The sequence below is a fragment of the Salvia miltiorrhiza genome, chromosome 1 (genome assembly GCF_028751815.1).
Source record: "Salvia miltiorrhiza cultivar Shanhuang (shh) chromosome 1, IMPLAD_Smil_shh, whole genome shotgun sequence".
In the NCBI taxonomy this organism is placed as follows: Eukaryota; Viridiplantae; Streptophyta; class Magnoliopsida; order Lamiales; family Lamiaceae; genus Salvia; species Salvia miltiorrhiza.
The window spans coordinates 2,840,745-2,868,205 of NC_080387.1; the positions used below are offsets into that span (position 1 = coordinate 2,840,745).

At 34.3% G+C, this 27,461-nt stretch overlaps 2 protein-coding genes and 1 pseudogene across 2 annotated transcripts; 1 reads left to right on the forward strand and 2 right to left on the reverse strand.

Annotated features, from left to right (window-relative positions):
- Window positions 1-790: 790 nt before the first annotated feature.
- LOC131022137 (protein FAR1-RELATED SEQUENCE 5-like) lies at window positions 791-4,602 on the reverse strand. The gene is made up of 7 exons (XM_057951874.1): window positions 4,590-4,602; window positions 4,320-4,415; window positions 4,092-4,169; window positions 3,851-3,928; window positions 3,303-3,527; window positions 2,744-3,194; window positions 791-2,207 (listed from the first exon to the last, which is right to left on the reverse strand). Exons 1-7 carry the CDS (start codon window positions 4,600-4,602, stop codon window positions 791-793), a joined length of 2,358 nt encoding a protein of 785 aa, XP_057807857.1.
- Window positions 4,603-11,464: 6,862 nt separating this feature from the next.
- LOC131007282 (RING-H2 finger protein ATL2-like) lies at window positions 11,465-12,419 on the forward strand. Its single transcript, XM_057934428.1, has one exon. It carries the CDS (start codon window positions 11,687-11,689, stop codon window positions 12,323-12,325), a length of 639 nt encoding a protein of 212 aa, XP_057790411.1. The 5' UTR covers window positions 11,465-11,686; the 3' UTR covers window positions 12,326-12,419.
- Window positions 12,420-17,866: 5,447 nt separating this feature from the next.
- LOC131022949 (40S ribosomal protein S26-3-like) lies at window positions 17,867-18,692 on the reverse strand (annotated as a pseudogene).
- Between the last annotated feature and the right edge of the window lie 8,769 nt (window positions 18,693-27,461).

The window sequence follows — 27,461 nt, forward strand, 5'->3', positions numbered from 1 at the left end:
AAGAATCTTTGTTATCAGATGACTTATTAATATGCACTAATTAGAAGTTGTCTACGGATTGTCATTTTGATATTGAATTTGCTTTTGATACTCAATATTCGAGCATGTGGATGGAAAAGAGTTATTTGGATAAGATTATTTGTTATCAGATTAGCAATTTCATGATTTGATTAATATGTAAAAATATTACTATATTAGTAGTGAATATTTATCAAAATCTAATAAATATGTAATAATTAGTAATGAATATTGTTTTCATGTAATTGATGTGAAATTACCTGTACTTCTTGACAAACAAAAATATAAAATACCAATTGGAGAAATAATAAGGACTGTATATTATGACTTTAGTTTTTCATAAACTAATAATAATAAACAAAGAAAATAGGAAGGAATTACAGAAACGTATATTAATCTAATTATTGAGCAATTTCATGATACAAGCCAAAGTGAATAAGAAGAAACATGCCCACATAAATTTTAAGAAAAAAAAATTGAATGTAAATTTTCCTGTACGAATTACAAAGACAAAACTGAAGGAATTATAAATTATTGTAATTGCATATAAGATAAAGAATAATAATAATCCAGAAACGGTGAATACTACTAACTTAATAACATAAATTTGTAACTAAATAGCAAAGAATACGAAAAATGTTTAATAACAGGAATAGTAGTTAAAATAATAAACAAAACAAGGGTAGTATGGCAAACAATCCACATGATTTTTTTTTAACCCTCAACATAAAAGCAAATTAAATTATGGTTTTCACAAAAGTGAAGTATAATTTTATACATCCACATCTCCATCTTTGCCAGGACAATTCCTCGAATCATGGTGACACTTACGGTTGCATTTCCTGCAAAGGCGCAAGGGTTTCTGAGCTAATAACATGGCCTTCTCTGCATGTGATTTCCTACGCCCACCTGCTCCGCTACCTTTAGTTTTCGATGCCAATGGTGGTAGAACAGAAGGTACCTCAGGAATAGATGAACCATAAAATTGTTCAAAATTATTCAGCTGGGATGACGAACCTTGGTCAGGCCTGCAAAGCTCCTTGAACTCGTCACGTACTTCAGTTAGTTTCAGAAACAAACGATTCGTCAACTCTTCATTACCATTTACATAACCAAGAGTCTCTGTCAATAATACAAATAAGCGTTGGTTCCCAAAAGTTGAGTTTATTTGTGACGAAGGTTCTGCTAAATAAAGAGCAGCGTACTGTGGGGACAATCTGCTCAACTTACACCAGCGAGGAAGAATGTATTTATCTGGTATTTTTGAGGCTTTACGGTAGCGTAATACCACGAAGATGTGACGGCATAAGAGACCTTTCCTGATGAACAGCTTACAGGAACACGATAAATAGTCTTCACCAGCCTCATAAACAACTTTGAATTTTCCATCATGTAAATCATCCACGGAATATGTGCAATCTTCACCATTATATGAGACACCAAACATCATGCAAGTGTCCTTAGATGCTTCAATCTCATCCTGTACATCCTTGAATACAGTGCTTGTGTAAAGAGTAGATGCATGAGTCTCCAAAGCAACATTAGTTTTCAAAACTGGCGCACAAGTCTCATCATCATATGTAACCTTATGGTATGTATGACGTTGATAGTCCATTGCGCTGTTGAAATTCATATATAACATCAAGAGATCTGAATTCTTGTTCAAGTACTGCCGAAAAAAACTATTTTCGCTCTCCGATAAAGACGTAGTGCGAAATAACCCACTCATACGTATATCTCTGAAATACGCAGGAATCCATAATGCACGATCCTCATACATGTCATTAAACCATCTGTTTTCGGATAATTCGTATTCCTCAATAAAATCTCTCCACTTCTCCTCGAAAATAGTCGGCTCATCATTGTCGGTCCATATTATATTGTCGAGTTTGGCCCTCAAATCAGAATTGTCCATCAAACTATTTGGCAACTTTTCTTTAACCTTCATGGTTATATGCCACATACAAAATCTGTGTTTTGTATCAGGCCAAACAGATGCAACTGCCTTCCTCAATGCCGGATCTTGATCAGTGATCAACATTGTAGGAGCAGAACCCATGCACTCCTTAAATCTTTCCAAAACCCAAGCATAAGCATTTTCATCTTCGCGAAACATGAGAGCAGCTCCAAACGAGACACATCTGCCGTGATTGTCTTTTCCAGTGAATGGCGCGAATATCATTTTGTACCTGTGTAGATGCATATAAAAAAATATTAAAAATACCAACAAATATAAATTTTAATTAGACACATAATTATGTTAATTTTCTTATTTGCTAAAAACAACATTCAACAAAAAATTATACCATATTCAATACGAATTTGTGAATATTCATTACAAATTATAAATCTGTTTACAAAAAAAATATTTGGTATATTATCTATAATATACGATGGGTCCCAAACAATGATGGGGAATAACGTCAAGGTATTTGACAAATTTAGTTTTAAAATTTATATTTGTCACGTCATTGGTATAATATAAATTATTAATAACTAATCACTAATATTAGAAAAAAAAATTATTAAAAAAAATAGGAAAACCAACAAGTACATTAAAAATTAATAAATAAATCAATAAAAAGTAATGTTTATTAAAATATAATAAACTTTAAAGTAATTTAAATAAAACAAACTTAACCATTATTAGTGACAGTTTAATCCAACATAATATACATATAAGACAAAAAGAAAAGGAATATAACACAGTTCGTTTAAAAAAAACCTGTTCGTGTTGTATGTAGCATCAAACGAAACGGCTTCACCAAACAAGTTGTAGTTTCTGATGGATACATCATCGGCCCAAAACAAACAACGTATCCTATTCATCCCTTCATGAAGCTCGTAATAGAACTTAAATGAATCACAATATTGTTGTTTCTTCTTAAATTCTTGAATCAACATATCTGCATCAGAGCCCTTAGTATAACCCTTCAAATCGCGAGTATAATTCCTGAAGTCTCTGCTAGTGCATCCAACATCGTCATACTTTCCAACAAGCTCCTTGTAAAATCGAAAACTTTTCATTGGACCAATATTTGCTTTTACGGCAGATTGGATAATCATTTGCTGAACATCACCAACTTTCCTATTGGTCATCATGAATTGACGACTACATTCAGGGATCATAGTATGAGTGTGACCTTCATTGAATGTGACAATCTTATAATATCCACCTGATGCCACATGAAAAATAATTCTGGCCATACATTCAACTCTAAATGATGATCGATTGCGTTTTTTATTTGTATGGACAGCTAAGGGGTCAGGCTTTTCCCTCAAACCTTCACGATTGCAATACATCCACCTCTTGCGAATCGTTCCATCCTTCGTTCGTCTGATTGAGCCTTTTCTAGTTTCAAATCCACAATCCTTAGCATAATTATCATAAAATTCCTCTGCAACTTCCAAAGTAGGAAATACTAGACCAACCCGGGGTTTCAGAGAATCATCGCATTCAGGAAAAAACAAATCTTCATGCGAATCATCATCGGAATCATTAACAGGCACTACATTTAAAAGTTACAGAATAGTATTACAAACGTATTGAACAATACACAGTTTTACATAACAAGAGAACAAATATGGCTAACTATTTTCGCAAAAAAATAATCTTCTGTATTGGAAATTAAGAAGTTGATAATGGAAAAAAAAAGACATCATAAATATTAGGGTTTTCTGTGCAAAAACAATACTGAACAAATACAAAATCATGGTAAAAAATAAATTGAACAAATACAATATACTAAAAAATTATAAACTAATGTAAATTAGTGGATGCATAATATCCACAATATAATTAATAAAAGCATAATGTTGACAAATAACAAACCTTCGATTAATTTTGCTTTACCCTTGCTTTTATCTTGAGGAATTGTACGTGCGCCCTCTCCTTCGCCATAATCAGGTTCTGCAAAAAAAAAATTACAGATACAAAGACTGCATAAACTGATAGGAGAGGAACGATAGGTGTGAGAAAATAAATTGAAATCAAAGAGAAACTAATGTAAATTTTTGGATGCATAATATCCACAATATAATGAATAAAAGCATACTGTTGACAAATAACAAACCTTCGATTAATTTTGCTTTACCCTTGCTTTTATCTTGAGGAATTGTACGTGCGCCCTCTCCTTCGCCATAATCAGGTTCTGCAAAAAAAAAAAAAATTACAGATACAAAGACTGCATAAACTGATAGGAGAGGAACGATAGGTGTGAGAAAATAAATTGCAAATCAAAGAGAAACTAATGTAAATTTTTGGATGCATAATATCCAAAATATAATGAATAAAAGCATACTGTTAACAAATAACAAAGCTTCGATTAAATTTGCTTTACCATTGCTTTTATCTTGAGGAATTGTACGTGCGTCCTCTCTTTCGCCAGAATCAGGTTCTACAAAAAAAAAATTATAGATACAAACACTGCATAAACTGATAGGAGATAAACGATAGGTGTGTGAAATAAATTGCAAATCAAAGAGAATTCAAGAAACAAAAACTACAAAAACTATTAAACTTCCAAACGATCAAAAACAATTATGCAAAAATAACAAAATAAAAAACTTACCGGTGTTCTCCATGAACAAGTATATGAGCAAAAAAAGTACAGATTGCAAAATATTATGAAGAAACGCAAAACTGCCTAATAATAAACTAAACTAAGAACGATAAATTGAAAAAGCAGATTAAATATAATTAATTAAAAACATCAAAGATATGTATCAAATAAAAATTAGCATAAATAAAAAAAAATCAGATATTCAATACGTTTAAGATATGAAAAGAATCAACAAAAGATATGGAAAAATCGCCAATTACAAATTTAACCTTTATGTAATTAAATAATAAACAAAATCAGGAAAAAATCTAGCCATAGGATTGAAACAATAAACGCACCAGATCGTGCCCTAGATCTCATTAAAAGTAGGGGGTCCTATTGGAGCGGCCCCCTATATATATATATATATATAGGGGTGGGCTACCGTGAGAGCACATCTTAAAATAAGAACTAAGAGCAATTTTTAATGTATGAATTTTATGTAGAACACGTATGAATTCGCTGTATAAAGTAATGAATTGTGAAAATAAATTTTTGCTACCTTTGAGATTCGAACTTAGGACCATAAATCCATCCAACAGGATTACGAATCAACCGTAGATCTTGATGATCTAAGGGCTGAAAATGATTCTTATTTTATATCTTAAGAAATGCTTTTATTTTAGCCATTCCCTATATATATATATATATATATATATATATATATATATATAGGGGAGGGCTAAAATAAAAACACTTCTTAAAATATAAAATATAAACAATTTTCAGCCCTTAGATCATCAAGATCTACGGTTGATTCGTAACCCTTTGAAATGAATTCGTGGTCCTGGGTTCGAATCCCAAAGGTAGCAAAAATTTATTTTTCACAATTCGTAACCCTGTTGGATAAAATTCGTACATTAAAAAACGTTTATATTTATATTTTAAGAAGTGTTTCCACTGTAGCCCTCCCCTATATATATATATATATATATATATATATATATATATATATATTTATTTATGTTAAGATACACATGTCACATGTTTTTCATAAAACAAATACTCCCTCCGTCCACCAATCAACTTCCCATTTGCCTCTAAAATTTTGTCCACCAATTAACTTCCCACTCTGCTTTTTGGACTTATATACCCTCCCTTACTTTTTAAATTACTACACTTTATCAATTGGACCCACCACACTCTAACATTACTTGTCTAATTAATCCAATTTTGATTTTAATTAAATAGAGTAGGATATTTCAAAATTTTCAGTTTATTTTTTATTTTCTGAATTTTCAGTTTATTTATTTTCTGAAAATTTTATTTTCAGTTTATTTATTTATTTTCTGAATTTTCGGTTTATTTATTTATTTATTTATTTTCAAAATTTCAGTTTATTTATTTATTTTCTGAATTTTCATTTTATTTATTTATTTATTTACTAAATTTCCAGTTTATTTATTTATTTATTTTCTAATTTTCAGTTTATTTATTTCCAGTTTATTTATTTATTTATTTTCTGAATTTCCAGATTATTCATTTATTTACTTTCTGAATTTCCAGTTTATTTATTTATTTATTTTTGAATTTTTAGTTTATTTATTTTCTAGTTTATTTATTTCCAGTTTATTTATTTATTTATTTTCCAAATTTTCAGTTTATTTATTTATTTACATTCGAATTTTCCAGTTTATTTATTTATTTTCTGAATTTTAAGTTTATTTATTTATTTACTTTCTGCATTTCCAGTTTATTTTATTTATTAATTTTCAAATTTTCAGTTTTTTTATTTCCAGTTTATTTATTTATTTTCTGAAAATTTTGTTTTCAGTTTATTTATTTATTTTCTGAATTTTTGGTTTATTTATTTATTTATTTTCGAATTTTTCAGTTTATTTATTTATTTTCTGTATTTCAGTTTATTTATTTATTTATTTTCTCAATTTCCAGTTTATTTATTTATTTATTTATTTTCGAATTTTCAGTTTATTTATTTCCAGTTTATTTATTTTCTGAATTTCCAGTTTATTTATTTATTTATTTTCAAATTTTCAGTTTATTTATTTATTTATTTTCTGAATTTTCAGTTTATTTTTTATTTAGTTACTTTCGAATTTTCCAGTTTATTTATTTACTTTCTGAATTTTCAGTTTATTTATTTATTTACTTTCTGAATTTCAAGTTTATTTATTTATTTTCCGAATTTTCAGTTTATTTATTTATTTATTTTCGAATTTTCAGTTTATTTATTTTTGAATTTTCAGTTTATTTATTTTCTGAATTTTCAGTTTATTTATTTATCTATTTATATTCGAATTTTCAGTTTATTTATTTATTTTCTGAATTTTCAGATTATTTATTTATTTATTTTCTGAATTTCCAGTTTATTTATTTATTTATTTTTGAATTTTCAGTTTATTTATTTTCCAGTTTATTTATTTATTTATTTTCTGAATTTCCAGTTTATTTATTTATTTATTTTCAAATTTTCAGTTTATTTATTTATTTATTTTTTGAATTTTCAGTTTATTTATTTTCCAGTTTATTTATTTATTTTCTGAATTTTTAGTTTATTTTTTATTTTGTTACTTTCGAATTTTCCAGTTTATTCATTTATTTTCTGAATTTTCAGTTTATTTATTTATTTATTTTCTGAATTTTCAGTTTATTTATTTATTTATTTATTTTCGAATTTTCAGTTTATTTATTTTCTGAATTTTCAGTTTATTTATTTACCTATTTATATTCGAATTTTCAGTTTATTTATTTTCCAGTTTATTTATTTATTTTCTGAATTTTCAGTTAATTTATTTATTTATTTTCTGAATTTTTAGTTTGTTTATTTATTTTCTGAATTTTTAGTTTATTTAATTAAAGTGTAAAAAAAAAGAATAAATAAATAGCTTATAAAAAAAATACTTTAAGTCAAGGCATTAAAATAATGTGAAATGTAGTTAGTGAAAGATTAGTAAAAGTAATCACAATACATTAACACTACCCTTTTAGTCTTTTACACCACCTTTACACCACATTTTTCAGCTTTCTTAGTTTCCGTGCCGACCACCAAATGGGAAGTTGATTGGTGGACGGAGGGAGTATGTAAGAAGATACGAGAAACATCCAAAGGTGGAGAGTTCAAGAACTGCTAAAAATCCTAGTGGCATGTTCTATTGTTGTCAGCTTCGAGAGGTAAGATGTATTACTTGGTTAATTCTTGATGTTGTCTACTTGTCTGCTTCTAATGTAATTTTTTTTTATTTGTCATCTACAGTGTGATTTCTTCCTATGGGTGGATATAGCTCAGAATCAGCTTAGAAATAGTGGATATGTGGTCTATAATGGTCGGTTTTGTGAGTTTGCTGAGAAGTATTTCTAGAGAACGAGAGAACTTGAAGTGAAGGTCAATGAGTTCGAGAATGTAAGCAAGTATTATGAGAACACGGTCATTGAGTTAGAGGATTTGAACATTTGTTATGAGAAGAAGGTTTGGAATATGCATTTAGTGATTATAATTCTTGTGAGTTTGATGATCCTACTAGTAGTGTAGAACAAGTTATGCTCTTCGATGCCATGTTTTGTAATTTGCTTAGTGTTTCTTAGTGATGTTAGTGTTAGATACCATGTTTTGTAATCTTGTGAGTTTTAATGGATTATTTCGTAACCAAAGTTTCCAATAAATGAAGCTACAATGTTGTAATACATAGTTTCAGTAATCATGTGTCGAAAAGCTTGAGCTCCATGTATTTAATTGGAAAAAAAACAAGGATTTGTTCATTACATGAGCTATAACGTTTTCTACAAGACAAAAAAGATGTTATGTTTTCAAAAGCTGAGCCACAAAAGCCTGCTATAACAAGATTAAATTGTTCATTTAGTGGCTTGACTTTCTTGGGTTGGCATTTCTGTTGCAGTTGTAGTACTTTGTGTTGAAGAACTCCTACTCCCAGAACCTTTTCCTCTACTTGCACCCACCCTCTGATTCCTCATCACTTCTTTGTAAACTTGCAGCCTCTGATTCATTTGCACCTCGAGGGAATTTTCTCGGTCTCCCTCTTTTGCCCTATAAAAACCAAGATAGTTAGCTATCAATTTCAATTCATCATGCTCTTTTCTCTTTTTTCTCTTGGATCTTTCTAACATGATTATCATTATAGGATGCAACACTGCTCTGTTAGTAGACTTTGACCTTACTTTCTCACTGTTTATTAGTTCAAAAGCATAAGAGTAGGCTTTCAAATATTTCTTAATGGTATAACAATCATGCACATAGTCTGCAAGGTCTTTTTCATGTAATTACTAGCAAATAGAACATGGACACCAGGAATTCCAGTGATGTTTCATAGTCTTCTATAATGTAGAGCATAACCTTTATATATTGCTAATGTTCTCAAACCCTCCTTACACTAGTGAACATTCTCAAACCTAAACCAAAACTGCACAATCATATCTTTATGATCACATTTAGGATCATAAAGAACTCTATAGCACCTCTTATGACTATAATCAAAATCCTCATCTGCAGAGTCATACATCTTCATTAGAAGTAACATAGTCTGAATACACATTCTACTATTCCCTCATCATTTCCCTCTAAATTACCCAACACAACATTTATATTGTTAGGTTCAGGTTCTTCATTCTAATTTACGTCACTAATCACATTTTGATTGAGTCTAAGCCTAATTCTGGCCTCCCTGTACTCATCATCATCACTGCCTAGTTCACTATCCCCCAAGCTATCCACGGTCTCATATGCTTCCTCATCCTCTGTATGTTGGTAGTCTTAATCCTTTGAATCACTATCAATTAAACCCTCCACCATCTTACCCTTCCCTATCACCCTCTTACCTCCTCAGTAACCAGACCCTTCCCATCACCCTTTTTTTGTACATTGCTACACCCTTTGCATCACCTCTTTTATGTGCATTGCTACCCTTTCCATTACCCTTTTTTATAACACTTTGTCACACTATTATCCAAGAAAACATCAAAGAACTTACAACTAGGTGAGAGGTTTTGCAATATACACATAACATCAACGCCATCAAACAAATGAAGGTATGTATGTGATCTAGAGACTTTATACTCTAGGTCATCATAATCTACATACCCTAATTTCATAATTTCATCCTTTAGATATTAAGAAAACCAAATGTATCGCTATAAAAAATGTTAGCTAAAAATCGTATTTCACCACCCCCACAAGTACTCTATTTTTGGCTAACTGTTGAAATTACTCCCATGATGTAGATAAATACCAAAAGAATCACTGTGACAAACATAAAAAAATTCGAATTAGACTTCAAATTAAACCTAATTCATACAATTTGCACAAAATTCACCTAAAATAACCATTAGAATCAACCCTAAAACCACAAACCACAAAACAACAGTTGCTAAATCTTTAATTTAAGACCCTACATGTCCTCCATTATTGCAGCACGAGCTGCAACCAAAGGGGAGGATCACTTTATGTGTCGCACGCCTCTGTCCCACCTAAAGAAAAAGCGAGGGAGAAAGAAAATGAAGAGACAAAGAGGGAAGAGGGAAACTGTGAAGAGGAGAAACTGAAGAAATTAGCAGAGAGAGAAACGAATTTGAAACCCCTTAATCAGATTATAACTAACAAAACGACGTCGTTTGTCAATGTTGAAACAACGTCGTTCTATTAAACATTCACAAAATGTTGTCGTTTCATTTCCACACGTGTTATTTTTTTGCCACGTAGATGTCATGTCATTTTCTCCGATCACAAGAAATGAAATCGGAGTTAAAATTGAACAACTAATAAAGTTGGTATATATTATTGAACTATTCTAATACAATTTGCACATTAAAAAATAGACATATTCCTTTAAGGATACAAATTTTTACATACAATTAACCATTTCTTAAAACAATTTGTACATTAAAAAAAAAAACTAATACTGCCTCTGTCTAAGAAAAGTATTCAGTATCTTTTTTCGGACATCCATAAAAAATAGTTATATTCCTTTATGGATATTACCTAACAACATATCATCCATAATATATACTCACTCCGTCCCTGAAATAAGTTCATCTTTTTCCTTTTTGGGACGTCCCTCAAATAAGTTCATATTTCTTTCTTTCCATTTTTCGATAACTACCCCACCACTAATAATACTTTATTTATTCTTACTTTTCACTTTTTCACCACTCCCAATATTAATTATAACATTTTTTCACCTTTTCACCACTCCCAATACTAATTATAACATATTTTTCTCCACTATCAATATACTTTACCATTTTTCCTTAAAACCCGTGTCATCCCCAAAGAGGAACTTATTTTGGGGACGGAGGAAGTATCATATGGTGAGCCGAGCTTTTCTTTACTCATAATATAATTAACTACTTTTTGGACGCTCTGGCAAGTATTATCTAGTTACTTATTTAAGTAACTTACAAGCTATTAATTATAGGGCCTATAAATACCCGAATTTTTTGCATTTTCTGGTTTTGCACCTCGACTTTAAAATCAGCTTATAATAACCCGAACTTCGTATTCTTTCTGTTTTTGCATCCGGTGAATTTTTATCCTCAAATCGTTGACGAGATGAATGCCAGATTGAGAGGGAAGTTTGAAGTTCATAACGAAATAAATAAGTTTGTTGTCAATGTGAAATTTAGAACATGTAATTGTAGATTTGGGATGTCAGTCCGGCTGCCATATTAGTAACAATTTGAGGGTTAAAATTCGTTGGGTGCAAAATCAGAAAGAATACAAAGTTCGGGTATTTATAGACTGATTTTAAAGTTGGGGTGCAAATCAGCAAATGGTAAAAATTCGATTATTTACATGCCAATACCCCTTAATTATAGTGGTAACTTTTCTTTTATCAAAATACGATGTAAATCTAAAGGAGCTTACGAGATTTCAAAATTAAACATCTAATTTTAGACGTAACGGTTGGACACTACAATTATGTAATTTGGCATTGATATGATAGCTACCATTCCGTGTATAAAATCGAAGTGCCATAAATGGGCAAGAATCTAGTCATTCCAAAATCATGGGCTTCTTCTATTACAGATCTCTATATGTATAAGCAAATCTCTCTCAAAACTTATACCCACAAAAAATCTCGTCGAGTTTCGACAAAATGGACGAGAAAAATCAAGATTCGATCGGATACGCCTTCAAGGGTAAGATCATGATCTCATCCATCGCCATACTTTTCTTCGCCTGCTTCGTCATAGTCGCATTCCACGTCTGCCGCCGCCGCCGCTCCGACCGCCATCTCCGCCGCGTCACCTCTCCCGCCGCCGCCCCGCTACCTGCCGCCTCTCGGGGCCTCGATCCCCTCGCCGTCAGCTCGCTTCCCACTTTCGCCTACAAATCGGAGAATCAAGAATCTCCGCCGGAATGCGCCGTGTGCTTGTCGGAGTTCGAGGAGGGAGAAACGGGTCGGATCCTACCCGAATGCAACCACTGTTTCCACGTTGACTGTATCGACGCGTGGCTCCGATCTCACATCCATTGCCCGCTCTGCAGAAACCGGGTTAAGGCCGGTAGCCCGCCCGATTGTGCAGTGGTCTCCATACATGAACTGGAGGGTGCAGTTCAAGGGTCGGGTTCCGGGTTGAGTCAGGCTGGCGAAGGCGATGGATGCCCTCCTTCCTCATCGGAGGATCCGGATATTCCAACGCGGCGAGATATGAATAAAAGTGAAGGGGCTCCGGATCCGGATCGGACGTTGAACCAGGATCCGGGTTTCCGGGTGGCTCGATTCTGGTTGTAATTTGATCCTTAAGAAAAAATGGATGCACTAATGTAAAACTGTGTGCTATCAAGATTCAAGAAATGGTAGAATTTGGCTGCACTTTTTCGTTGTATATATAGAGATACATTAGATGAGCTTATAAATTCCTGAATATTTTATAAAATAAATTTAAAACGGTAAAGCTATTTGGACAAATTTTGTCCAGCCAAAAAGTATAAATTGGTACATCTTATAATAAAATAAAATAATTACATATTTATAGCATTGGTTAAGGGCCCGTTTGATTTTCAGTATTGGATTAATCAGGATATAAATTATCCTGATAATTTAGTGTAGATTAGTCATGATTTCTAATCTCAGATGGGTGTTTGATATCATTGGTAATTAATCCCAAAAAGTGTTTGATATCCATTGAAATAGGTTGGATTAACATATCAAATACTTAAATTAGTAGCCTATGGAGGGGGTGGAATAATTAGTGTGGGTTAATCCCATGGGGGAGGTAGGATAATTAGTGTGGGTTAATCCCACAAAATAAGCTAGGGTCTTGGGATAAACCTGGAGTTGACCATATTAGTAACACATAATATCAAACACTACATAAATCCATATTAATTTAATTTATCCTGTTTTTAAACCCATATCAAACAGGCCCTAAATGTACAGAAATAACCTTCGCATTACTATCGTGGAGAGAGAAACATATATTACTATTTAATAGTTGCAAAGTTGTCTCCGCAAAGTTTTTTTTTTGAGAAGTGTGCCTTGTAGTTTCCCATGCAACCTTGTCTCCATATTAATATAGGTAGGGGTGTAAACAAACCAAGCCGTTCACGAACTATTCGGAGCTCGGCTCGAAAAAAGCTCGTTCAAGTTCGTTTAGAGAAGCTCGATAAATAAACAAATCAAACTTAAGCTTAGTAGTATTCGGCTCGTTAGCTCGTGAACATGTTCGTCAAGTGATTCAGCTTGAAAAATATAAATTATTAGTATATACAACTTATATTTATCCACTAAAATTAATAATGATTGTATTAAATCTCTAATTAATTTTATTTGTCATAAGAAAATAATTAATATATTTATTATTTTAAATAAAATAATTTATTTTTAAAATAAAATAATCAATATTTTGAATATAAATATAAATTTAGAAAGTTTGTATAGGCTCGATTAGGCTCGTGAGCCGCTCGCGAACCTCAAAGTATTCGATAAGTAAAGTTCGAGATTCGATTCGATACTAAACAAACCAAACTTGAGCACACCACTATTCGGTTCGGCTCGGTTCGATTACACCCCTAAATATAGGTTTTGATGGAAATTTTGGTGAAACAACTTTTAACACAAGGAAACTTTAAGCAGAAAATAAAATCATTTAATCGGGCGTATCATTATATTGCATTACCGTTGGAATTATTACTTTGTTTGTGGTGATTGAAATACTACATTGATATGTTTGTTCTCTTGATTTTTGTAGATATGAATTACGTGAGTCTTTCGAGATTTTTTTTTTGAAATTTTATAAAGAAATACTTCATTGATATGTATTACCTTGTTTTTAATTTTTTTAATAATAAAAACAAAAAATATTTCAATATCATGAAAATAATATCATGAGCCTCATTAAATCTTTGAACTAGATTCATTAATCTTAATAAATATAATTAATAGTAAATATATATATATAATATTAATTTTACACATAATCCAAATTAATAATTAAAATTTTATTTTTACTTTTATAAAATATATCCATACATTTTATTTGCATCGTGAAGAAAAATATATTTTTCATGTCTAAAAACTTTATTTGTTCCAATTTCATCCATAATAATAATACAATTTTAAGATTAATCTACATTTGATTAGTGGAATGATTAAGATTAATACAATTTTAAATTACTTTGTCAATTCAATTTGACCAAATTTATTTAATTAAATACATAATTTAATTAATTCAAATTTTAAAAATAAATTGGTGCGATTAAGTAAATTATATCTTCAATTTAATTTGGTCATAAAATAATATATTTTGTATACATTTTTAAAAATAAAATGTGGATTCAACTTGATTTTTTATAAAAACATTATTAAATAAAAACTTACTCCCTCCGTCCGCCAAAATTATGTAAAATTTCTTGGGCACGAGATTTAATAAAATTGGTGATGATTTTGATGTAGTGGAGAAAGGGTCCCACCACTTTATGAGATGTGTGGTTGAGATTGAATTTTGAGTGGGCTTTTTTGTAAATAAAGAATGTTAGTAAAGATAAAATATTAAAGAGGATGGTGGGACCATTGTCATAAAAGGAAAGTGACATAATCTTGGCGGACGCCAAATATAGTAATTTTTACATAATCTTGGCGGACGGAGGGAGTATATAAAAGGAATAATTTGAATTGGGGGTTTCACTTGTGATGCTTGATCGGACAAATTCGAATTGGGGGTTTCACTCGGACAAATTCGAATTGGGGGTTTCACTTGTGATGCTCGATCGGACAAATTCGAATTGGGGGTTTCACTTGTGATGCTCAATTCGACCAGTTCGAATTGGGGGTTTCACTTGTGATGCTCGATCGGAACAATTCGAATTTGGGGTTTCACTAATGGTGTTCGATTGGACAAATTCGAATTGAGGGTTTCACTTGTGATGCTCGATCGGAACAATTCGAATTGGGGGTTTCACTCGGACAAATTCGAATTGGGGGTTTCACTTGTGATGCTCAATTTGACCAGTTCGAATTGGGGGTTTCACTTGTGATGCTCGATCGGAACAATTCGAATTGGGGGTTTCACTAGAGGTGTTCGATCGGACAAATTCGAATTGAGGGTTTCACTTGTGATGCTCGATTGGAATAATTTGAATTGGGGGTTTCACTTGTGATGCTCGACTGGAACAATTCAAATTGGGGGTTTCACTTGTGATGCTCGATTTGACCAATTCGAATTGAGGGTTTCACTTATGATGCTCGATTGGAATAATTCGAATTGGGGGTTTCACTTGTGATGCTCGATTGGAACAATTCGAATTGGGGGTTTCACTTGTGATGCTCGATTGGAATAATTCGAATTGGGGGTTTCACTTGTGATGCTCGATTTGACCAATTTGAATTGGGAGTTTCATTGTTCTATTTTTATATAGAGTAAAATAATAACAAATTTTTAATAATTATAATATGGAAGTATTTTTAAAATATGTGACATTTTTATAATTACTTCCATATTTGAAATTATTATTAGTAATCAAATATACTAATATATATATATATATATATATATATATAGATAATCTAATTATAAAAATCCAATTATGCATTTAATTAATTACAAACTTTCGATTATATCCTTTGATTTTATTTTCTTTCAATTAAAAAATTAAGTTAAAAGATTTATAGATATGGGGCACACCCCTAGTATTTAATTGAGTTAGGCAAATCAAGAATGATGAAAGTAACTCGTAGAAAGTATAATACTTAATTATGATATGTTGAATTTAGTATATGCTTTTAGTTAATAGTTTAATAATAAATTACATCCTAAATGCAACAATTTATTTCTGAATTGTACTGTTATTAGGCTTTCCTGAAATTAATTTTATGCATACTAAATTATTAGTATACTAGTATTATTTTATTAAGTATCTAGATTTCTCTTCTTAACTATTTTATAAAAAGAAAACTGTTATTGTCGAATAAAAATGCTTATATAGATAGATAGATAATTTAATTGAAAAAATGCCTTATAAAACACACTATCTAATAAAATACAAACGGTCCAATGATATACAGTATAACATTGGGAGACTCGGAGTTGATTACGTTGGAGCAATGAAACATATAAATGCTTTATTCCAACTTTTTAATTTTTGGATGAATCGGTGCAATAAGGAAATAAGTGAAGGAAGCTTTTCAATGGAGTTAATAAATATAGGGCAAAATAGTCGCTTTATATGTATTGCTTTTAGTTATAAATTTAATTGAAAAAGAAGTCAACCAAAATAAGCTTTTTGTCTGGACAAATTTGTCCGATTAGCATCACTCAATTTAAAAACAACTTATAAGTTATAAAGATAAGTTTCAAAATTTTATAAAATTGCATTTAGTAATAAATTTTGGGGAGGATAGTGGACCGTCACCTAAGTAATTAAGATATTCTCACTCCCTCAACAACCTACAAACTCCACTAACCTCGAGGTTTCGTCATTTTCCATGCGATAAGTGTCAAGTTATGTTCTCTCAAAAAAAAAAAAAAGTCTCAAGTTTTGATTAATTCATTATATTTTTTTTAATGCTAAGTTAATATTTTTAAAATTATATTGTAATAAATCAAGCTCACTAAAAAATAAATTAATTTACCTCAAATTATTTTTTCATAATTTTATACTCCCTCGGTCCCATTCCCATAAGAAAGTATCACATTTTCTATTTTCGTTCGTCCTATAAGAAAGTATCAATTCTATTTTGTGACATTACCCCCTTTCTTTGAAATGTCTAAGCTACACTCGTGCGCAATTCGCTTCCCCGGTAAGACGCTGCCACGTGGCCCGATTAAATTTTGAAAACCGGTTCGTCCGAACCGGATGCAATACATTTTTGTTTCTTTTTTAATAAACTGCTGTTAACATTAAACCAGCTCTACTCATTTCCAACATTTGCTTTACTTCTTCACTTTTAACTTTAGCAAATTTCTTTTTTTTCATCTACGTCCCAAGTTCCACAATATCAAATGATTTAATTTTTGGCATAAATTAGCTCATTTTCTTTCTCTAAAGAGAGATTATTATTCAACCAAAACTCGTTCTTTTCGAAGTAGCGGCGTAGCATGACATCTCGCTGATTTTGATCCCTATTTTTGATCGTCGACGTAGCATGTATGACGACGACCGTCGCCTTTCTAGGCAAAGAGTGGCTGATAGCCGAGAGAAGGGATAAAGAGGATCAAGAGAGAGGATGGGGGTCGACAGCGGCTGCTCGCCAAATTTAAGAGAGATGATGCGGTGGTCGGCGAGTTCGCCGAATTCGGGGGAAGGGGTTCTGTGTTGTGAGTGTAGCGTGAGGCGAGAGAAAAAGAAGCGAGAGAGATCTGGCTAGTTTGAGGTGAGGGGTGGAGGTGGTGGAACCTCGTCGGATTTTAAAAATGGCAGCGAGGCATTCTGTGGGGAAGAGAAAGATGAGGGAGGCGATAATGAATAGGAAGAAAAGTATTTTTGGTTGTGTTGTGCCTAAATTATTTAAGACATTGGGCTTAATAAATTATGTATTGGGGTCGTTTTAGAAATTTCATAGTTATAAAAAAAGTTATATGTATTTTATATAGCTAATTAATTATGAGATAAACATAATTGTACTTATAAAACTGACTTTGAAAAGTCAATAAATGGAGTGATATAAATTGCATAATCAAATGATATAAAATAATATATTCAATTTAGGTCCCGTTTGATAGCCAAGTTGAGTTTAGGCTTGATTGAGAAAAATTAAAGGGCCAATTATTACTAAAGCTAGTTATATAATATGTAATTGTGATTGGTAGCTAAGTTACACAACATTAATTTAACTCTAGGTTGTTTGGTAGCCAATAGCAACTGCTTGGTTTAATAATGAAATGACATCATCACCCTCAACCAATTCCAATATTTCCACCTGTATCCTTCATAATTGTGAACATGTTTTAGACACGAAAAAGAGTAGATTCATCAATTTTCTCTCAAAAAATTTATGCGAAAGGGGCGATTCACTTTCCCCTTCTCCATCACCTCCAAAACCCTGTCTGCATACTCAACAATTCACAAGCCCATTCATCAAGAAATTTGTATGTGTACAATGTGAGGTTGTTTTTTTTTGTTTTTTTGTTACAATTCAATAACTCTGTTTGCACATAAAATCTGGATGACAGGTTGATAGTCTGATAACTAGATGTAGCAAAATTATAAAAACAAAAAAACAAAAAACACAAATAGGATAACAAGACCAAACAACCTAGTTCCAAAACATCCAACCAAGTGCGAGGATCTTGAGGGGGGCCACCTGGGCGAGGAGCTTGACCGGGCTTTGGCATGTCATCCCTTGGGCACCTGAAGCATTGTGGGGGTTCCCTGTTTCTCCTATCAGTAACTGAACGAACCCTCACCAATCACCACCTTAGAGTGAATGGCACATGAGACACAATATTGCATCTTCACATACACCTTGGAAAGTGTACCCATCAAAAGCATAGGCTTCTTGTACATCTCTAAGTCCAGCTTGCTCTAACTATATTCCTCACCAAAAATCTCTTGATTGCTTTGTCCTTGGGGCAACATTTACCATAGTTGGAGCAGCGGATGAATTTGGTGTGTCCACAATTGTGCTTGTTGCGACCGCCGTTTCTTCTCTCAGACATCATTGTCGACTGACAGGAATTTATCGCAGGAGCTCGGCTACAACTTTGAAAAGCAGTAGGGTTTAAATTTCAAGAGTGACATGTGTACAATGAGGGTTGAATCCCACTTGTTGGAAAATAGATGAAATATCCTTGTTTTGATGATCCCAAAACCCTTAGATTTTATTTTTCTAGACTAGACATTTTTCGAACTCAAGTGTTAGAGTTCTTTCTCTAGTTAGACTGAAGAGGCAAAGCTTGAAGACTGAAGACTGAAGACTGACGAAGACCTGACTGAAGAACCTCGACTAATGTAATGACCAACTGAAGCTCACTTGAAGTTATTGCAACAATAAATGAAGGACCTGTACTGGAGTGAAGAAGCAATCTTTAGTCGAAATATTCTATGAAGACTTGTTTAAGGATCAGAAGAATACATCGGACTATAGCTACAAAAGACGGACTGAAGATGCATTAAAGTACAACTCTGTTACACACCACATTAAATGCAAAGGATAGTGAATTAAATGCTGGGATATGGCAAATCGTCCTTCACCGAGCAGAGTTACTTCATTTGTGTTATTTTATACTGTAACACCATCTCCCCATGCCTGAAGTGATGGAATATTAAACTTAATTAATACTCGATTTGCCCGAGGATCGTTTTTTGGATTATCTTAATTCACCATACATCTATTAAACCTAGCATGCTCCTATTAATTTAAATACTACACCGAATAGTTCATAAATACCTGAAGAATTCCTAAATTTCATCAATTCGTCGCTGAACAGGTCAGCCTTTGAAGCCTCGAACGTCCTCTAATCGTATTTTGTCCAGAAATACGACTTCTTCGTCTTCGAGAGAGATTTCCGTGGCCACTTATTTCACCTCAATCGGAGTTCTTTAGAGAAAGTTATGGCCATTCTTCGGAGACTGCCAGAACTTGATTTCCTGCGAAAATCTGACTCCAGCTCTGATCTTCTGGACTGTATCCCGCTCAATCCCCGATGTCGGATGGACGACGATCTTTGAGGATTCCCCGGACAAAAACACCCACTCAACAGGCGCCGCTCAGCTGTCACACAAAACCTAATTTTGTAATATGAAATTACGTATTACGTCTGGTCTATTATGTTCTGAGAGCTGAACTGTATTTATAATTACAATTACAGGATATGGGCCAGAGTCCAGACTTATGAGTTAGGTTATTTTTCTCCTACTAAGCTCAGGAGTCGTTGGGCCAGCCCAGGGATCAAATACAAGGAATAAAGATGGACCTCAAATGAATTAATTCTTCTAATCAGTCCAGATCATAATTAATTCATAAATATTAATTCATTCCACTAGAGAATCAATTTTGACTTACCCCTTTATTGCCGATGATGAGTCGGGGGTTGTATTTAGACTTATCGAACCCCCGTATTTAAGATATCCAACATTCATTAATTAATTAAAGCTTCTGACAACTTATATTAATTAATTTCTTATTAATCCTTAAGTAGTACCACTCAACTTTATTATTGCACCTGAACTTAAACAACCTGTAGGATTTAGTGAAGTAAAACTTTTAAGCTCCTTAAGGGGATGTTATCATCCTATACCGGATACAGCCACTTAATACAGATTACCAAATGTCATATATAAATTGCTATCACCCAAGATATAGAGTACTAAAGTTAATATGTAACTCTCACCCATAGTAAGTGTTGAGAACTTAATGAAATATCCTAGTCCTAGTTTTGATGATACCAAAAGCCTTAGGTTTTCTTTTGAAATAGACTAGAACCTTTTGAACTCAAGTGTTGGAGTTCACTTTGTAGTTTGTTTAGTGTTATGAAGACTGAAGACTGAAGACCTGAGGATTGAAGACCGAAGACCGAAGGACTGAAGATTGAAGACTGAAGAACTCAACTAAAGTTTACAATTAAAGGCAAAGTCAAATACTGATGTTTGACTTAACGAGTTTCTCAACTAAAGAATCAGTCTTAACTAATTCATCAATGCTGGCTACGTGGATTTAGCGGACTGATACTAACGTCAAGTATCAGTTGATATTCTTCCTCGGACTGAATCTCCAGAAGCTTAAAGGAAGCCACGCACTCCAAGTAGGGACTAAAACCACTTCCAAAGCCAAATCTCAATCCAAAGGTAAAGAAGTCCAACGTCCCTCTTCTGTGCCAATTCGCTATGGCACCTCTGAACAACAAAGGATTGTTGCAGCCTTAAGATTGTAAGCCAATAGGGATGCTACTCTTCACCTCAATCAACTGATCCCTGGTTTTGACACATCCCTAGAGGCATATCAAAATCTTCATAGCCTCTTTGCTTTCACTTTCTTCAAAACTGTACCTTGCTACCTTGCTCTCAGATCAACGAACTCAATCTCGTTGAGAATGATGACTTTTTTACCTTTGTAGAAGCTCGACTGTACAACATTTTCGACTTTCCCAAATTGTGGAATGTCATCTATGGATTCGACAAGTTTGCCTTAGACTATCTTAAGTCGTAAGGCTTCATGAAGGTCCCTCGTTCACTAACCTTGATGCAGGGACTTCCACCTCCAAAGCTGCCGAAGAGCCTAATGCAACCATTCTTCAAGAAACTCCAGTTTCTGAAAGCGCTCTTCAAGAAACCCCAGCCTCTACAGCACAAGATCAACTGATGACTGAACCCATTAGTCACTCTACTAAAGATGAGCCACAACTGATGGACTCTGACCAAGATGGAGTCTCTACTGATCCTCCCGTGATGGAGAATATGCCGCTTGAGGATCCATCAACTCCAGAAGTTATGTTGAGGACATAACTGATGAATTAATGTAGTCATCCACACCTCCAGAATCCATTATTGCTGCTGCACCAGAAGAGAAAGTCACTCGCATTTACAGACTTCAATATTTTCCGATCACTTATTCTGATGATGTGCAGGTCATCCCTCATTGGTCAATCATCCTCTGTCCTTCCTAAGGATGCTCTTGCTGTTATATCAACTGAAGCTTCTCATTCATCTTCAACTCAATGAGCTTCTTCATCCAAAAAGAAGTCCAGGGCGCCACATATCCCTCCAGAGCTGCCCGTGGAACATAGTGAGATCACGCGCAAGCCTTTTCTGATCTATGATTCTGACGATGAAACAGATGCTCGGATCACAGTTTGGAAACAAAAAGCTCTACGAAGAGTTATCTTCGAGTTACCTGAAGACACTGAAGATCCAATTCGGATGTTGTTGGATGTGATCTCTAACCAACAGACTGAGATTGAGCACCTGAAGCATGAAGAAGAGCTCAGAGACATCTACGGTGCTAAGTTCTTGAGAAAGCTGGTTGAAGTCGAGTCCACCCTGACTGATGATATGATTGAACACTCAGTTCAGATAGGTGTTTTCCACGACAGGCTTCGCCGTCTCCGGCAAGAACACTTTTCACATGTTCGAGAAATTATACCCATCCAGGCCACTGTCCCTAAACTTCAAAGCGATCTCAAGGAACTTCAAACAGAGGTGCTGGTTGCAGAACTTAAGACAAAAGAACAGATCCTTGATACTCAAAATCAACTCAACAAGCTTCGCACTGAATTCTTGAAGGAATTCATGACTGAAAATCGACGCCAAGCTTCTCATTGCAGAAGAGCTACAACCAGTAAATGTCAGAATTGCTCAACTTGAGGTCGAGCTCCGCGCTGTTCGTGAATCAACCAACAATGCTCTTATTCAGAAAATGTTCAACGACATCTAGGACCTTCAAGAAAGATTGGCTCTCTCCCTGGTGATGATGCCAAAAAGGGGGAAGAGTATTGGGGTTCTGAACCTTTCTCTAAAACTGAACCTCCCTCTGCAACTGCAAAAGCATTACCTGCTCCTACTCCCTCTGTATCGAAAGAATACAGAAAAAGATCCAGAGAAGAAGATGTGTCGTCAAGAGTACATGAGCCAAAAGCCAAGAAAGCACTAAATCATGGTGCATCCGCTCCTCCTCCTCTTCCCACTATCAGACTAAAAGAAAAACAACAGCTGAGACTCTACATTCAAGAAAGTCTTCTTGTATCCCATCTGGAGAAATGCGATCAAATTGATAAATGGGTACCTGAAGACATGAACAACTGGTGGGAAAGGATAAAGGAAATCTACACCAAATGGGTTGTCGACTTAAGTCAAGATCCTGAGTTTCAAAGAAATGCCTGGAGATATTTCCTCATCAATTGGTATGAAAAGGGAATGATCCAAAGGCTACTTGATGCACAAAAGAAAGAAAGAATTCAGATGATTCGCTATCCTCTGAAGAACTTAGTGAGCCCTCCAAAAATCAAGAACATTATCAACCGATAGGTCATCAAGAGGGAAGCCAATGCTTTATGCAAGATTTGGGGTGTTACTGAGAATGACCCTCATGACTACACAGATATTTGGAAGACAGTCTTTGGCGTGTATTGACAATCGATTTAGGATGTTCCTTCTTTGTATTTTTTTTTTCTTATGCTTTGCTCTGTACCAAAACTGATTTATCATCAGTTACCTTCTTAAATAAAAATACCACTCCTTTTGATCTCAACCTGAAGACAATATCTTTTTGTCCAGGCTCTGATTACTTATTTCAGTTATATCTTCGTGTCGTTATGTTCTTTAACTGTTTTGTTTTTCCTCTGAGTGCAAGTTTTTAGGTTACTTTATTTAGGGGGAATGGTATTCACCTAGTTTAGAATCTTGGCTTTTGCTTTCAGTCACGTCTTGTCTTAGAACTGATTGTATGGTTTTGACATCATCAAAAAAGGGAAAATTATTGGGAACTTAACGAAATATCCTAGTTCTAATTTTGATGATACCAAAATCTTTAGGTTTTCCTTTGTAATATACTAGAACCTTTTGAACTCAAGTGTTGGAGTTCACTTTCTAGTTTGTTTAGTGTTATGAAGACCGAAGACTGAAGACTGGAGGATTGAAGACTGAAGACTGAAGAACTCAATTGAAGTTTGCAATTAAAGGTAAAGTCAAATACTGATGTTTGACTTAACGAGTTTCTCAACTGAAGAATCAGTCTTAACTGATTCATCAATGCTGGCTACGTGGATTTAGCGGACTGATACTAAAGTTAAGTATCAGTTGATATTCTTCCTCAGACTGAATCTCCAGAAGCTTAAAGGAAGCCACGTATTCCAAGTACAGCAGCATTAAATGTAGAGATACTAAGGATCATTCTTTCTCTGCAGAGCATTCCTTTTTGGTGATTACTTTTCAGAGGAGCCTTACCTTCTGTACCTAAAATGCCGTTTCTCACCAAACAAGGAACCTCGAAGATTGAAGCCTCAGCCAAATTCAAATTACTCTCACAACGGATGAATTCTTGAAGACCATCTCCGCCAACGGATCTATTCAAGACCTCTCCTATAAATAGAGCTCAAGGATCACTTTAATCTTCACTGATTCAAAAGCACAAGCACTGCCAAAATTGTAACTCAGTCATTCAAAGCCATCAAAGTTTGAATCGAAGAAGAGAATTCACAATGCCAAAAATCAGACTACTGATTACTTACATTCTCTTAGTTCCTTAGGCAACTACTTGTATTATCCAAAGCCTAAGTTCCAATTACAGAGAGCCTGTTCTGTGTGATCTAGTTGGTACTTCGAACCTCCTTTCAACTGAGAGAAAAGAATGTTTGAAAAGAGCGGAGTTCAGACTAGTGTTCTGACTCCAAGAGATCTTAGCCAACCGCTAGCAAAGGCATTGTTGTGTCTCAGCGTGCTAAGAGTGAGCGAGAAATCCAACCCAATGTGTTGGTACTGAAAATCTGATTTTCAGTTGTAAGGTTTGTTGTGCACCCGTAAGCACAAGCCCAGAGTGTTTGTCAGTGTAATCAACTGACCGTGGACGTAGGAACTTGTTCTGAACCACGTAAAAATCCTTTATCTTTTATCGCTTTCAATTTTTACTTTCTTATCTGTGCACAAACCTGTTATTAACTGAAAACTGATTAATTGCAAAGTGAAACCATAACCTGACAACGTGTTAACCAAAGGCTTTTTCAAAAGAAAAGTTTTTTGCTGCCAGTGTTATTAGTCTAACTGATCAATCTTCGGATAGTCAGTAAGATTCATAACACACCTCTGTTTTTAAAGTCCGACTGAAGTCCCTTTTGGATATCAGTCGAAGTTCTGTTGTTTAACTGAAACTGGTTCTTAGTGTTAACTTAGGTCAAACTCTGTCAGTATCAGTTGATACTATTTCAGTTGACTTCAAAAAGGTTTTTGTGTTTTGAAAAATAGCCTATAGGTGTATCCCCCCCCATACACCTGTTCTAGACCTTCCGGGACCTGACAATTGGTATCAGAGCAGGTTGTTTGCAAGAATAATTTGCTTTGACCCGGTTCTACTAAACTAGATCCTTTTCAAAAAGAAGGTCTCAAATTTTCTTTTTCTTTTTCCAAAGTGCCACTTGCATTCTTTAGCTGTTATTTCTCCTCTTTGTACAATAGAAACTAACTACAGCAGAGCCTCATCACTCCCGACGTTTAGTATTGAAAAATACAATATATGGAAGTTTCGACTAGAAAGGTTCCTCACTGCTCAACACTGTCGGATGTGGGAAGTCATCACCAATGGATCAATCGTCATTACAAAAGTGGTCAAGAGGATACCACTGGACACCACAAGAGATCCATATGATGGAGCCAGATCAAATCGAAGGCCGACTTCACCACAAAAGAAAGAAAGCAAGATGAGCTGGATAATCTTGCAAAAAGTATCATCTCCGGAACTGTCCCAGAGAAACACGTCACCAAGATCATCAAGTGCAAAAAAACAAATGAGATGTGGGACATTCTCGAACGAATGTGCGTCGGATCAGAAGAAATAAAGGAGAATAAGCTATCCATAGCTTGCCAAAAATTCGACACCTTCTTGATGCTAAAAAATAAATCAGTCGAAGAGATGGAATACAGATTCAACAAAATCTTGAACGAGGTTCAATCCATCTTGAAGGACAAGTATACCTAACGAGAAATCAACCTAAAGATTCTACGAGCACTTTCACGAGACGAATGGAAAATCTATGCAGTTGCTCATCAGAACAAACTTGGATTCAACATGCTCCCAAACCAACAAGCTTTTCTCAGATCTCGTGGCAAATAAATTTGATATTCAGAGAAATCGAGAAACCAAGAAGACCGGAGGATCAGATGAAGATGCTCCATCGGCATCAAAAGGAGCTGCACTGAAAGCCTCAACAAAGGAGAGCAAGAAGCAGTAGAGGGAGCCGACTGAACTAAAACCAGAAGACTTCTTCAGTCAATATGCTTTGTTGATTGAAAGGTTCAATAAGAAGGAATCCAAATTATGCAAGTACAGAAAGTTTCACAAGAAACATTTCAAGGGAAAAGAGAGAGATCACAAGTCCAGACACTCCACAGACAGAAGCGGAGAAAAGAAATCATCCGCAACTGATCTCAAGGATGTGGAATGCTTTGGATGCAAAAAGAAAGGGCACTATAGATCAGAGTGCCGAGAATTAATGCACGAAGAGCGCAAAGAGCTAAGAGCTAAGAGGGATTGCAAATACGCGAAGAAGAAGGCAACGGTAGCTGAAGATGCTGGATCTTCCAAATATACATCTGGATCATCAGCCTCAACTCCACCAGCTCAGATGACGAGAGCCAAGCCCTTATAGCCAAGGATGCTGAAACCATGGCTGACAACTCAGGCAATAGCTATGCCAATGGAATTAATGGGCCTGAGGTAAACTCTTACTCTAGAACTCTTAATACTGATAATTCCTTGTTGTTTACAGGAGATAATTCAGAATTTGGAGGTAGCTCAGTCAATGAAGTTGATGAGTATGATTAGCCTATGAATGATCATCGAAAGCTAAAAAATATGTTCGAGAAACTTCTTCACCAAAATCAGGAAATTGAAAAGAAGATCAGTAAAGATCAAGGCATGAAGGAAACAGTCATCTACTATCTAGATGAAAACTGTCTTGATGGACTGATCATGGAGAATCACCAACTAAAGACAGAATTCAAGAATTCAACAACAGAATGTGAGAGGGGCTCCCATGAGATCAAGAGGCTCAATTACAAATTAGAACAAACAGTGTATGAAGAAATCTCCTCTAATGGACAACTTTCCATCAAAAGCCCTTGTGGAAAGTATTGGAGGAAATGTGATCTCCACTGAGAAAGGAAAATAAATTATGATCCAGGATGTAACTGAAGCATCTGACGATAATACAACAAAAGAGCCAATGGATTATGACAAGGAAGAAGTTAAGAAGATAAACCTGATGGTGAATAGGAATGTTCCTCCTCCACAGAACTACAAACGAGCAAAGGAGGCACCAAATCACTTCACCCTCCTGAAATGACTGGAGAGCAGATTTCAGTCAAAGTATATGGAAGGACCATCCGGACTGAAGTGACAACAAACAAATGGAGCAAAGAAACAGAGTCTTCCTCATCAGTTTAGGGGGAAGAACAACAAGAACAACCAAGAACTGAAACTTGTTCAGTTCAGAATAGAGCAACAACCATGGAGACAAAATAATGACAAGTCCAGGCGAACTCACTATCACTCACAACATTATGTGACTGGAGCTCATCAGTCTCAGCTCAGACAACACCAATTCTATGCTCCACACTATCAGTCAAGATCAACATATTCACGTATGAGGATTTCTCAACCTCAGAGAAACACTCCATCAATGTCTCTCATGTGTTAAGTTTCATCTCCCTTCCGATGGTCCTACTCCAATCTTCTCTGATGAAGAAGCAAACAGACTCATGGCGAATTGTCGCAGCCCAATCCC

Excerpts from the sequence above, each read along its gene's own strand:
- LOC131022137 (XM_057951874.1), bottom strand. Across the intron at positions 3,929-4,091 it reads TAAAGCAAAATTAATCGAAG|AACCTGATTATGGCGAAGGA; the intron begins GTTTGTTATTTG and ends TTTTTTTTGCAG. Across the intron at positions 2,208-2,743 it reads GCTACATACAACACGAACAG|GTACAAAATGATATTCGCGC; the intron begins GTTTTTTTTAAA and ends GCATCTACACAG.
- LOC131007282 (XM_057934428.1), top strand. The coding sequence starts at position 11,687 with ATGGACGAGAAAAATCAAGATTCGATCGGATACGCCTTCAAGGGTAAG.